The sequence below is a fragment of the Terrapene carolina genome, unplaced genomic scaffold (genome assembly GCF_002925995.2).
Source record: "Terrapene carolina triunguis isolate 2854851 unplaced genomic scaffold, T_m_triunguis-2.0 Scaffold189, whole genome shotgun sequence".
NCBI classification, from domain to species: domain Eukaryota; kingdom Metazoa; phylum Chordata; order Testudines; family Emydidae; genus Terrapene; species Terrapene triunguis.
Window position 1 is genome coordinate 46,336 of NW_020664540.1, and position 14,785 is coordinate 61,120.

Genomic DNA, 14,785 nt, shown 5'->3' on the forward strand with positions numbered 1-14,785 from the left:
TTCTGGGTACCAACTACCTCAGCTGGAGAGTTGAAATTAAGACTTGAAGAGGGGAAGGTAGGGAACCGACCATGCATAAGACACCTCTAAATCATGCAGAGGTGAAGAAAATCATTCTACACAATGAACTTGAGTGCAGCCCCCCAGATACACAGTAACAGATACTAGAATAAACTGCTGGCTTTCAATTATGGCTCACTTGTCTCCTGAGAATCAATCAGTATGACTGCCACACTTGTTAGTAAAATAACTTTGCATTCCCTCACAAATAAGATTAATTCATAACACTTTTATTCCTAGACAGCTCTAAGGTTGAACTGTACATGCAGAGTTGCATAAATCACAAGAGATTTACAGTGGATTCTATTCTATGGTAGAGTGCAATCCAAAATCCTTTTACAGTATAAAAAGACAAATTTTAACATCAAGACTCTGAAACATAGGAGCATGGGGGTTAAAGCTTCCCCAAATATTTCAGCTCTTCTAGATACCTAGTTACTAGGTACCGTATGCCAGACATGTTTAGTGAGTGAGGAGCTGTATAACAGATTACAACTTTTAAACATCCAGATAGCATAACATTAAGTTACTTTTCCCATATTTCTGGCAATAAAGAATAAGCTGAAACCCCTGCCATCTGCAACCAGCTCTTATAGACAAAATAATCACTCCCTTGCCTGTCTAGGGTGTTACAGTGTTAATGCACCAAGAAAAACACATTCCCTTCGTATATCACAATAGGAAAAAAAAAAAAAAAAGTAACAAAAATAAGTATAACATCTTTGAAAATAAATATAAAGAGGGAATGCAGATCATGTCAAATTTTTTGGCAGGTAACATTCATAATATACAAAATATAACTTATTCAAATTAGCCAAGGAAACAGCCACAAGTTTCTGTAAGCTAGCTGGCTATTTCAGTCCACTTCCTCCATACGTGAAGTGTCATCATCGCCTTCAAGTGGTGGCATCTCCTCAGCAACCGCTGGACTAGTTTCTTCTGTAACAGCATCATCTTCATCAATGCCTGTACAAAAAACACAATTGTACAATGAATATATTTCCAGATGGTCTTAATCTCTAATACTAGAGTTCAGGACAGAAACAATTTCTATGTCCTTCATATCATAGGCAGGAGTGATTACTCAACTGCACCCTCAGTTATTTGGACAAGAGGAAATGTTGATCTACAACCATTAAATTCCTCCCAAGGACAATACATATACATGAACTAGGATTATAAATTGAACAGGCTTACTTACCAAGACCAAGTTTGATCATTCTATAAATACGGTTAGCATGTGTCTGGGGATCCTCCAAACTGAAACCAGAGGACAGGAGCGCGGTTTCATACAACAAAATAACCAGATCCTTCACTGACTTGTCATTCTTGTCGGCCTCTGCTTTCTGCCTTAGTGTTTCAATGATGGAATGGTCAGGATTTATCTCAAGGTGTTTCTTTGCTGCCATGTAGCCCATTGTGGAGTTGTCTCTCAGTGCTTGTGCTTTCATTATCCTCTCCATATTTGCAGTCCAGCCATATGTACTTGTTACAATGCAGCATGGAGAAGTCACCAAACGGTTGGAGACCACAACCTGTTGAGTGGAAGCATTAGCGGTTACCACAAAGTTGGTTTCTGTATGGTTTAAGATACTAGATATTGCTGAACTGCAGCAATTGTTCTAGAGTACCTGCATAAGCCAGGTGACAAAATACAGAGAAGCTATGATGCAATCAACATTTGTATATCCACATCATAAAGTGGAATTTGAGGATACTTTGACTATTAAAAGTCCAATGGACAGTCTAGTAACTGACTAATCTTGTTTCACTCTGATTGGAAACCAAAGCATCTCCCACCACTTGACAGACAAACTGGATTATAAAACTAGATGTTCCAACCCTACTTTTTTTGGTGGGGGAGAGAAAGTAGTAACCACTGTACAGACAGACTATATGATAGTTACTACTGTTGGATACAAGAAAAAAAATTGACTTTAGTGTTTGAGCCATACCTTAATCTTTTTTTTTTTTTTGCATCTAAAGAGGTAAGGGGCACACAGATTGCCTGATTGTTCTATAGCAGGGGTCGGCAACCTTTCAGAAGTGGTGTGCTGAGTCTTCATTTATTCACTCTAATTTAAGGTTTCGCGAGCCAGTAATACATTTTAATGTTTTTAGAAGGTCTCTTTCTATAAGTCTAATATATAACTAAACTATTGTTGTATGTAAAGTAAATAAGGTTTTTAAAATGTTTAAGAAGCTTCATTTAAAAATAAATTAAAAATGCAGAGCCCCCCGGACCAGTGACCAGGACCCGGGCAGTGTGAGTGCCACTGAAAATCAGCTCGCATGTGGCCTTCGGCACACATGCCATAGGTTGCCTACCCAGTTCTATAGTTTATTTTTTAAAAAACCCCTAGCTAGTAATTTTAGTACGAGACACTGAGTATTAAATACTTTTTGCCAAGCAACACCAAGTAGAACAGTTTATTTTATTTCATTCTTCACCTTGCCTTAAAACACACACTTAACCCTGAGAAGTGAGAAACTGTTCCATATGAGACAGGAATTATAAACTAGCAATACTTGTGGTGCTAGAGCTCTTAAATGCTAGGAACATGGCTGATTAAAGGCTGTCTCATTAACAGCTAGACCATTGCTCCCAGTAGCCTGTAAGAGCTTACTAATCAGAAGAGTGATGTAACAGTAGGGTTAAGACTGCCTACAAACAGTGAGATGTTCATACCTTTTCCACTTTCTTTTCAAGTATGTCTTTCATGATTTTGCAGAGGTTTTCAAACTTTGCCTTCTTCTCCTCCTGTTTCTTTTTCTCCTCTTCATCCTCTGGAAGCTCCAAACCCTCCTTTGTTACAGAAACTAAGGTCTTGCCTTCAAATTCCTTTAACTGCTGCACGCAGTACTCGTCAATAGGTTCAATCATGTAAATTACCTCCAGACCATGTTTGCGAAGGCGTTCCACAAAAGCAGAGTTTGCTACCTGATCTTTGGTTTCACCTGAAAGAAGAATTCCATTTTTCAACTTAAGCCACAACTACTTGACTACAGTAGATGACTATAGAAACTGTACCTTCTCTAGGTATCTGAGATTCTCATTTAAGTAAGCTTGAGTTGTCCCAGAAGAGCAACGGAGCAGCAAACAGCCAGGTTGTTCTGGACAGACTACTGGAAATGGAAGACTGTCTAAAATGCTAACCTTGTTTTGGTGCTTGTTAAAAGGGGCCTTGCAACTTCAGCCTAAGGTGCCCAGAGTAGCTTGTGAAGTGCACTACACTGAGCCACCCTGAGGCCAGCTGTCTGAGGGACTGCTTAGAAAAGTGGAGTCTCCCTTCCCATGTGTCAGATACAACCCTGAAAGGACACTGGCTTTCCTATTTGTCCTCTGCAAAGAGGCTTGCACCTGCTCCCTCAACAGGTTCAGGCTTATCCTTGAGCAGCACTGAACCTAGTCATGAAATCCAGAATCTTGAAGCCATTTGCCTAAGGCCACTTGATTTTGATGCTAAGCCACATATACCCTTTTAAATAAACTTCTTAAAATCTGGGTGTTTATCAGGATGAAAGATAAGCTACACCTGGTCCCTTAATCATGAAGGCCTAGCAATCCATGGCTGAAGGACAGCAGCTGCAGATTGGCAATACCTACTCCAGAAGAGATCACAGCTCATGAATTTAGCATGTTGTACTTTTAGTCTCCAATTTCTCAGACAGACATTCTCAAACACTAGGTGAAGTACCTCAGGAACGATAAGAAGCCAATTTAAGTGTGTTGAGTTGAAGTTTGAGACTATCACAAGAAACTTCTACTTTATTGTCACTGTCGTCCCCCGCCAATGGGGGGGAAAGAGTGTAAATTCAAAGATAAGGAATAGCCAAAAAATGGAGACTGTTTCTGTTATTTCAGAGGCTCCCTAGCAGTTGCATTCCTGACTGGAATGTTTGCAAGGTATAAATTGGGACCATATGAACACCACTAGAAACCTTATTTGTGCCCAGGGCTGCTTCTCTCAAAACACAGCTACATGATTCCTTGACATGAGACTGGGAACAAAGACCCACAGATGTCTCAACTCAGTATGAAAAATACTCAAGCATGACATTTAGAACATGGATGCTTGTCATTAAGATTCCATCAGATGCTCAGAAGAGAAATATTCACCATGTAGCTTGCCTCCTTGTGCATTTTCCAACATGCACGGATATTGTTGTGTGGAGTTCACCTGCATATACCTACTAAGGGCTTAAATGCAATAACCTTACTTCAGACAGGGTATGTCTGTCTGTCTAAATAAATACATACTTCTAAGAAGGTAGTTTTAAGTTAGAGAGAGACACTTATGAAATGCCACACGTTTTTGTATTGCTGACTCGCTTGTTCAATTATAAACTAATCCCAACATGCAGTGGTATTGTGACAGCATGTGGTATGATATCCTATGGAGCAAGAACTGCCAATCCACAGCAAGACTATTTAAAAGACAGATAGGACAAGTTGGAAGCTATGTACTACCTATGGCACAAGTTCCGGTGCCTGCCTAAGAGTCATTAGATAGCAAGCAAAGGTCTAGTACATTCAGAAGCTTTTAAAAGCCAAAACTGAAAGTAATTGCAGTTGAGTTACCTGTAATGTAATATATGTGTTTCTGGTTTTCCTTCATCCGAGTACAATAGTCTTTCAAAGAGACCATCTCATCACCAGATGCAGAAGTGTAGTATCTCAACAATTCTGAGAGTTTCTTTCGGTTTTGGGAATCTTCATGTATGCCAAGCTGGGGGAAAAATAAATATATATTTTAAAAAAAAAAACACCTTTTCAAACTACATGCTCATATTGTGCAAGTGCCAATAATAAAAAACAGATAATATAAATCATTTGATAGAGGCCACCATGCAAAAGAGAGAGAAGTTCTTGCTAAAATACTAAAGGGTCACTAACCTTAATATTTTTAGAGAACTGCTCATAAAATTTCTTGTAGTTCTCCTTGTCTTCTGCTAATTCAGTGAAGAGTTCCAAGCATTTCTTGACCAAGTTCTTTCTTATCACTTTCAGAATCTTGCTCTGCTGCAGCATTTCACGGGAAATATTTAGAGGCAGATCTTCAGAGTCCACCACTCCCCGCATGAAGTCTGTAAGAAAGTATGTGTGTCAAATCTTGCAAACTAAGAGAAAGATCTTTACAATGAAATTAATAATCTTAATAAATTAGATATGCTCCAAATATATAGTCTAGGACTTGTTTTTTTAGAGAGTTCCTTTTCTCCAAAACCTTAAAGAATCAGATAGATAATCAACCCTCTTCATTGTTCTGTCTTACTCTTCCACATTCACATCTTAAAGAAAAAGAATCTCATTTTGGTCACTATTTATGGTCTCACAAAAGATGTTTCTATTAGAAAGCCTTTTGTTCACCGGTATACATGACAGGAGTTCAGAGGAATGTTACTTCTCAAACAAGGGCCTACTTACTCAGATATTCAGGAATTAGCTCCTCACAGTTATCCATGATGAAGACTCTGCGTACATACAATTTAATGTTATTTTTTTTCTTTCTGTTCTCAAACAAATCAAAGGGTGCACGTCTTGGGACAAATAGAAGAGCTCTGAATTCCAGCTGCCCTTCCACAGAAAAGTGCTGCAAGAAAGTAAGACATGGTTTAAGAATTTTTAAAGTTAGCTTGATGCATTTTACACTATTTGGAAGACATTCATGGCCACTTCACTGAGCTGGGGCTATGACGTCCAAGAGACATTCTTGACATCTTCACTAATAAAATGTCATTGCTCTCTTAATCAAGGTATACCCCTAGTCTCCACCAGTATGTAGGTCTTAGTGGAAGGGATGTTCTCCGAATACTGTAGAATTAGAGGTCTACAGGAGGTTCCCATTCTCTTTAGGCAGGGCTCCTGTGGTGCCATAAGAGCCTACCATCCATTATTTAGTTTGTTTCGCATGTATTCACCTTGATTGTCAAAGGCGATTCCTAACTGTAGAAAAACTTTACCAATCAGCGCCTGAGATAAATGCTGCTGCCTACATTATGTTTAAGAACTTAACTTGGTTTTACAAGGCCTATACTTTCTACTTTGTTTCAGATGTGCACAAATCAAGTGATATAACTTAGTATTTTCTAACTTTAGGATATTCAGTTACACTGAGTGCTACAGCAGTTTTAGTAGGCATATACTGCAGCTTTCATCACCCTCAGCCAAGCAGAAAGGTCTCTTCAAGTACTTAGGTATCTTTTTATTAAAAAAAAAGGAACCTAGACAATACCCAAACCACACAACTGAGGTAGGATCCACTGGGCTTTTAGCCATTTCGATTTCAGAGACAAGTCCTACTTACTTTCACTGCTAAGTGGTCTTCCCAATCATTGGTCAGGCTTTTATAGAATTCTCCATATTCCTCATTTGTAATATCATCTGGATTCCGGGTCCAGATTGGCTTGGTTTTGTTGAGCTCCTCCTGGTCAATGTATTTCTCCTTAATCTTCTTTTTCTTCTTCTTGTCCCCATCTTTCTTTTCTTCCTCCTCATCAGAGCCAACATCCTCAATCTCTGGTTTGTCTTCTGTCTTTTCTTCTTTTTCCTCTTTCTCTTCTTCCTTTTCCTCTGCCTCATCGTCACTTACTTCCTTATCCCGTTCTTTTTCCACCTAAAAAGATTAGAAATTTAAATGGAAGATGGACATCACAGCATGTTATACATGAGTTAGAAGCCCTGATAATAATCTTTCCATGCATGCCCATGTCCTCAACCGTTTTGGGGGTTGATTGTCACAGCAATCTTGGATACCCTATACACACATATACACGCACACGGCAGCCACCAAGTTCTCCCCCTTGCTCTTCCTAACCTCTAATTAAAGGTTTAGTGTAGAAATGCGATAAAAAAAAACAAAGGGGGAGACAATTTTAACTATTGCACTTGGTTTTCTGTTACCTAGCACCCCAATGTTTAAGCATAAGAGAATAAATCAAAAAGTAGTAGCACAGCACAATCCTGAATAGCTAGACATGGTTTGCGGGGGGAGGAGGGGGAAACAAGTTTATTTGGTGAAAGCCTTGTTAAAAAAGGCAGAAGAAGAAATATTTATCAAGTCATTTAAGACACTTTAAGGATGCTCTGTAAGGAGGGCTTCTGATTTTTAGTTTCAACTGATGAACAGCAACAAAACAGCTCTGATCAATCCAGATTTCATTTTTCTTGTATCCAATAAAGATCAGAAAAACATCAGAACTGGTTACTTGTCTCTAAGGGGCTGTCTACACAGAGCACTAAATACAGACTACAAGGGTGTCATTTCTAAATCACACTAATGAGTTGCATGTTAATTGTTCCATGTAAACCCTGCTGGTGCACACTAAAGGTTTGAAACATGTTAAAGTGCAGCAGGGAACATTAAAGAGATTAATTTGTTACAGTATAGACCAAGAGAAGGCCCTGAAAAAACCCTAGTCTTTGGACATCTACACAACTCAAATTGCTAAAAATAAACCCCAAAACAAAGTTAAACCCCAAACAGAAAACGTCTGTATATGAATCTAAAGTTTACTGAAACCATTAGGTTTAACAGTACATCTTTAATGATGTACTGTGTTATGTCACTCAGTGCCCATCACGTTTAAGTTATATATCTTTTACTCTATTCTGTGACTCCATGTATGAAGAGAACCAGGTCTGACAGCACTGTTGATTGGCAAGAGTCCCCAACAGCAAGTGAGGAAAAAACAAAAAAGATACTTATTCAGATTCTTAGACAAATGTTATCTATACACACTACACATTAGTATATTAATGATTTTTAATCTGGTGTATCACTTTAGAATAAAAATTTTGTACTGTTGAGATACTATGGCTAAACCTTCTATTGTACCACTAAACATTATAATGTGGTCGTTTTATGAAGTGATTAAATTTTACTAGTTTAATTTACTGTTAGCATTCCAACCTGAACACTTACAAAGAGTGTAATTGGATAACCAATGAACTGTGAGTGCTTCTTCACAATTTCCTTGATTCGTCTTTCCTCCAAGTACTCGGTCTGGTCTTCCTTAAGATGCAGAATAACCTTTGTACCCCGGCCCAGAGGTTCCCCTAGAATAAAGATTTGAGAACTTTACTGCAAGCACCAGTAAAAGTGTGTTTAGCAAGGTGCTAGTCAGGTTTTTTCCATCTGGATCAGAAGATTCTAATTAAGCACCTTATGCTTAAATTTATCCACATTATTTATGTCCCCAATTTATTTGCGGGGGGACACAGGTTTACTGTACACCCACATCTACATAGTATTTTTATACTTACTTCCTTGTGTCAGGTAGGTCACCTGCACTCATGCTTTTACAATAATGTATTAGCCCTCCTTTGGATCACATGATCTTTAATACAAGATATGCACCCTACCTACAATCCCTGCAGCATACAAACAGCTCCCAGCTCCCTTTGTAGTTGAGCTATCCTCTGAAATAGAAGTTTCTTATCTGAACCGCTACCTCACATTCTTATCCTTTTTACAAAAGAAATGCAGGACCACTGCTGCACTACTATTTTAATTTACTTACAATTGTGAATCAATTTTGCAGCAGAGGTTAAGAAACACTACCCCTGAAGAGCAGTTGTTTTAACTGCAGTTTAGTCTAACATGATACCGTATGCTACTGCTGTTCCATCTTCAAAACCCTTCCATAATACGGGGAAACACATGAATATGGGGATGCTTTAGAGCTACCTGTGCAACAGAATGTTAGCACTTACCATTATCAAGTCTTACAGTGAATGATCCTCCAGCAGAAGACTCCCAAGCATACTGCTCATCATCATTGTGCTTGGTGATCACGGTTACTTTCTCAGCAACCAAGTAGGCAGAGTAGAAGCCAACACCAAACTGACCAATCATAGAAATATCGGCACCTGCTTGCAATGCCTCCATGAAGGCTTTGGTGCCAGATTTGGCAATAGTACCCAGGTTGTTAACCAGATCAGCTTTGGTCATCCCTATGCCAGTATCCACAATGGTCAGGGTGCGATCATGCTTGTTGGGAAGGATGTTAATTTTCAGATCTTTTCCAGAATCTAGTTTGCTTGGATCAGTCAAACTCTCATATCTGATTTTATCCAGAGCCTACAAAACAAGAGGCAACTATCAGACCCCTCAACACACTACTTGCATTTAGGTGGCAATGTCACTGGCTGCTAGTCACTTAATTATTTCCATTACTTACATCTGATGAATTAGAAATCAGCTCTCTCAGGAAGATCTCCTTGTTAGAATAGAAAGTGTTGATGATCAGAGACATCAACTGAGCTATTTCAGCCTGGAAGGCAAAGGTCTCCACCTCCTCCTCCATTGGTTGGTCTTGAGTCTGCACAGCTTCTGGCATCTGTAGAAATAAGTGAAGTTGTAGCTCTAAACGACAGCTCTGTAGAATGGCTCTTAAAACAATTACATAGTATTCTTCACCTGTTTTATGTTCAACCACTAAGACTTCTTTTAACAAGTACCACCACTTTGGGATAGAAGGGTTGTTGAGAGCATGGCTTATCATATATCAGACTAAGTAAGAGAACCCCAATTGGTATTCTCTTCCTGCTAGCAGTGAAGAGCACTCCAACTCTAATTCTTATACCCCTTATCTGGAAAGACCTGGCAGTGATGGATGAGCACAACTCTCTGCTCCTCAGGAGGACAAAGGTTTAAGTACCTCAGCAGCAATTTGCCCATTCCTTAAAAGTGCACGATAGGCAGTAAGGCCAATATTGTGAATCCTTCAGGATTCTTCATCCTCAGAGTTGCAGGAGCCATTTAGAAAAGGAGAAGAAAGTGAAACTGTGTTGAATACTTGAATTGGCTTCTAGATGTTCTGCCTTGTTTGTCTAAAAATATGTACTTTTACACAAGTCAAAAAATCTACATTAGTTTCCAGAGCATCTAGGGACTATCATTCCCTCCAATCAAGGACTGAATACTGTACACAGTTAACATTATAGTCTAAACCAAAATTCCAACAATTAAGTTTAGCCTTATACAACATATGGGACTAGAAAATGATTTGCAAAACATACCTACACATATACCCTTAAGTTCAACCCACAGTAAGTTCAACTCACAATCGGAGTATTGTTTCCAGCAGTCATCTAATTTTTTTTTTCCTGAGTGATTAGTCACAAATTGGGAGCTCTCACCTCAAGGCTGCAGAGCAGCATAGCTCATACAACCCAAAGGTGTATATGTGCAACTGCATTCACTGTTTAACAGACAATGTGGCATTTTGTTGCTCATACCCCTCACCCAGGCAATGGTACTATACTTCAGTTCTAAGAAGAGATAAATTTGGTATAATCCATTTATTACTTCTTAGCTGCAAAAGAACAGGTTTCGCCAGTCTGGGGAGCCCAGTGCCAGAGTCATATCCCTGTTTTAACTGCTACAGTACCGGCTTAAACCAAATCCACGTAAAGCTCTGAGGGAGACCTCCCTAGCAATGTGCTTCTCCAGAGCAGTAGCGCTGTAAGATACACCACAAATATCCACGGAGAACCGGGTCAAGTTCAGATTCCAACTCCCCCCGCGGTGGGTACTCGGTATACTTTACAGCAGGCAGAGCTGGAAACTCTCCCAAGAAATGGGGGCACGGCGCCCCCTACAGCCTCCGGCCAGGAACAGATTCTAGAAACTGCCAGAGCCTTCTCTCCTACCCAGCGCCTTCCCCACCCACTCGCCGCAAGAGCGAGTCCCTTGCGCCCCCCCCCTCCGGGGCCGGTCCCCGCCTCTCGGCTCAGCTAGACCCCCGCATCCACACGAGCTACCCCGACAGCCCCTTCTCCACTCCCTCCCGCGCTGCCAGTCTCCATCACCCCCCACACACACACGTGAGCCAGCCTCGTCCCGAGTCGGAACCCATCACCGCCCGCCCTTGCGCGGGCAGAGCCGGTCCCCTCCCCGACCCTGCTCCGGGTGTGAAGCCGGAGCCAGTCTCCTCTATGAGCCGAGTCTCTCCATTCCCATCAGTTCCCCAGACAAGCGTGAGTCCCCGCACAGCCGCCTAGGGGTCACTTCCCGCAACGCCAGACACCGCTCGCCGGGTGGCTCTTTCGGTGGGCGCTGCCTGCAGCCGTTACACGGCCCTGCAAGCGCGGCTCCCGCGAGCAGAGTACCTGTCTCCGTTCCGCGGCGCGAAAGGACCTCCGCCTCAGCCCAAGTCACCCCCCACCCCTCGACCGGAGAAGGAGCCGCTGAGAGGTCCAGCCTCCGATAAATCCTCCGGTCACCGCTGCCTCCGCGTCTCACCTTAGCGGCGATAGCTGTAGCTGCTCCTCTCAGTTAACCGTGCTTCCCTCTCTGCACTAACAGCGCTGGTACTCGTCGCCTCCCGCCCGCCTTATATACCCCCGGCGCCGCCTCCTTCCAGAACCATCGGGAACCTTCACTGACAGGCACGGGGGTGGCGACTCCAACCCTCATCACGGGGGGAGGGGCCGAGGGGGGAGCCGCTGGGGAACAAATGCGCATGCGCCAGAACGAAATTTCTCGGTTTGCGCACGCGTTTCGCTGTCAGCTAGTTGAGGAGACTGCGCATGCGCCATCCGGAGCCCGGTTCGCACGCGCGGTCCCTTTCCAACAGTCACCTCTGAAGGGGTGGGAAATGCGCTTGCGCGAGATCAACTGTCATCGGTTGGCTTGGGAAAGGGGGGGATTGCGCAAATCGCAAGATGACTTCATTCATTGCAAACCCGAACTCCCCCCCGATCCTATCCCCTCCCTCCGAACTTCCTCGAAGGAGGCGGGACCCGTTAGACTCTCCCTCTGCCAAGTTCCGCCTCTCCTGCTCTGCCTCCCTTCCCCACCCCGCTTCCCTCAGAAAGTCCTAGAAGCAGCCAGAAGCTCACCATTCCCACCCCTCCCCCTCGCATCAGCACGTCCAAGAGATGGGATGGGGGGGAGGTAGCATCGCCTCCGCCTGCCCTTCCCCTCAGGGTCGCTGCGCGTTTCTCTGCACGGCCCCGGGGCGCTCCCCTCCTTGCCACACTTCACTGCGCGGCTATAGGGCGCCCCTCCTCCTACCATGATGCATTGCTCTGGGGCACCCCCCAGGCCATGTTTCATGCACGGCCTTGGGGTGCTACCCCCCATGCCAGACTGCAGTGCACAGCCCTGGGGCACATTCTCCCCATTCCACACTTCAGTGCATTGGCCTGAGGCACCGCCTGCACATTATACTCACTGCATGCCCCTGGGGTGCCCCCCATGCTATACTGCATGGCTCTGCAGCGCCCCCTCCCCAGTTCACATTTCGTTGCATGGCCCTGGGCCACGCCACCCACCCATGCAACGCTGCATTGCGCAAACCTGTACATGTCCCTGCAGCCCGTGCCACTTCCCGCAGCTCCCATTGGCCGGGAACAGCGAACCGTGGACACTGGGAGATGAGGGCGAATGTGCAAATGTAAACAAACTCTGCAGCCTGCCAGTGGATTACCCTGACAGGCAGTGTGCGGCCTATGGGCCACAGTTTGTCCATCACTGGTATAAAGCCTAGTGGTAGCCTAAGGAAGTGTAGACCCAGTTAAGGATACCTGACTGAGCAAAGGCTTATGCTTTGATTGTGGCTTGACTGAGTAAAGTGCTGCGCCTGCTGCTAAGCAGCTGTGCTGTTTCCTACTTTCTCAAGTCTCATAACTGTCAATGGGAAGTGATATGGGACACAGGAGGATGTGTAGTTCAAAAGAATGATCCATAATACAGCAATGTTTGATAACCACTGTTCTCATTACAAAGGAGTATCTAAATTCCTTGAGTAAGTCAGAATAAATTTAATCTAATCATTTTTTAATAAAATGAAGTTGCTGTTCTGAACTATAGCTGGCAGCAGTTGTTGTACAAAACCGAATTATGTAGCTTTTTGTGTGTCAGTTTTTATGAGCCAGAAAGTCTAGTTGAACTATGATGACTACCTAATCTTTCTTTGAAAGAGGAATATAAATTAGGCAATGAAAATGGGATATTGTCAGAGTCACTGCTAGATAGAATGCTGTCAGATTTTTGCACATGGGTACACATGACATAGCAGCTGTCCTCGGGAGCCAAAAAATCTTATCGCGTTATAGGTGAAACCGCGTTATATCAAACTTGCTTTGATCCACCGGAGTGCGCAGCCCCGCCCCACGCCGGAGCACTGCTTTACCATGTTATATCAGAATTCGTGTTATATCAGGTGGCGTTATATTGAGGTAGTGGTGTACTAACTTTACAAGTGATAAGTAGAATTTATTAAAATCTCAGCTGCACAAGAGAAATCAGTATTCTGTCATGATCAGTGGAACTGGAGTCTGAAGACCCATGTTCCCTGGAGGAACGGTTATTCAGGGAAACAGGCAACGGGAGGAGTTGGGCTAGAGGCAATGCAGCCAGATGGACAGAGCAGTGCGCAGTCTTTATTAAAGTTCCAGTTATTAAACGTAACCTGTATCACTCTTGGCTTCACTCATTAGCAGCCTAGTGATAGAGCAATCGAAGTGCAGCAGCTGGTGACATGAGCCATGGAACTAATCAGAAACTCCCTAGAGCACTGGAGTTTGTAGACCCAAACCTAGCCCAGCAACAGACCCAATAGAAAGAGGCGTTCATGCTGTATCCAGACTTGCTCTCTTATTGGGGAACACGGTAGCGACGTCTGTAGCACTCTGAAGCTTACCCTTGCCTCAAGCATTACAGCAGCCCTAGGGAACTATTGCTCCCCAAAGCAGAACAAAACTACAGAGTAATGCAGGTGATTTTTTTTTCTTTTTTAATTAAAAAAACCCTATACACTAAGACCAATCTGAGGGGGCCAGGCTAGACACCTATGTTACTGTCTTATACACACTGGTTGCTACAGGCAATTTTGGAGACTTGATAGACTCCCTAATTTGGGGTCACCACCTGTGGGAGTGGCTGCTATGGGTAGGCGATTTCACATTAGACAGATGCTTAGACATGGGCATGCAACAGAAGCCTCAACAAAAAGGATGAAAGCCCTATGAGGCACAACAGCCCCGGAGGTATATACAGTGAGACAACAGCAAAGGAGAGCAAGGGGTCAGGGTTTTATACCTTTACTGTAGGAGACAGCATGAGTGAGTAAAGGAGAAGTGCCCTGCACTAGGACAGCATTGTAAGGAATGGGGCAAGGTGGAGCATTTTAGCAGTGTGTGTAAGAGCAGAAGAAGGTCTCAAAAAATTCAGTCAGATTTTTACAAGAAGGGGATGGCACATCAGACAGCTGTGATGACATCATGACTCTCTCCTTGAGTCTAGGAGCATATATCAGGTTTAGGCCATAGTGACAGGAAAACAACAAGGGAGAATACCACCTCTCTGAATGCAACAATAGTAATAAGGAAATGCTGTGTGCAATTTCAGCTGGATAGTGGAGGTTCCTGCATTGTGATTCCTCAGCATGAATTGGATTAGAGCATACCCATTACAAAGCAGCAGTCACACGCTAATAATTTACAATGAGAGCCTAATTCCAGGCCCTAGGAAAGTGTGAGCTCATAGTAACTAACCTGAAAAATAATGGAGGGTACCAACTGAGGTTTGTGGCAGTAGAAGTTAAGCAACACAGGCCCCCTCTCCTTGGGGAATACATTTAGTACAAGTCATGGATCTGATCATGGTGCAGCATCAGCATTGTATAGCTGAAGTGCAAGAAGCAAAATGAGAAGTCTCATGAACAATGGAGACAATTTTAAAAGTTGATTGGGATGTTTTCAAAGGCAATGGGT

The 14,785-nt window shown here is 43.0% G+C and overlaps 1 protein-coding gene across 2 annotated transcripts; it reads right to left on the minus strand.

Moving 5' to 3' along the window:
• Positions 1-752: 752 nt before the first annotated feature.
• HSP90AA1 (heat shock protein 90 alpha family class A member 1) lies at positions 753-11,394 on the minus strand. Of its 2 annotated transcripts, none has more exons than XM_024215183.3 (11): positions 11,310-11,394; positions 9,244-9,402; positions 8,777-9,143; positions 7,986-8,119; positions 6,369-6,677; positions 5,489-5,654; positions 4,958-5,148; positions 4,643-4,790; positions 2,750-3,018; positions 1,262-1,595; positions 753-1,026 (listed from the first exon to the last, which is right to left on the minus strand). In XM_024215183.3, the coding sequence occupies exons 2-11, from the start codon at positions 9,400-9,402 to the stop codon at positions 917-919; spliced, it is 2,187 nt and encodes a 728-aa protein (XP_024070951.1). In that variant the 5' UTR covers positions 11,310-11,394; the 3' UTR covers positions 753-916. The 2 variants fall into 2 exon arrangements, with proteins under 2 accessions (XP_024070951.1, XP_024070952.1); XM_024215184.3 differs by lacking the exon at positions 11,310-11,394 and adding an exon at positions 9,724-10,092.
• Positions 11,395-14,785: the final 3,391 nt, after the last annotated feature.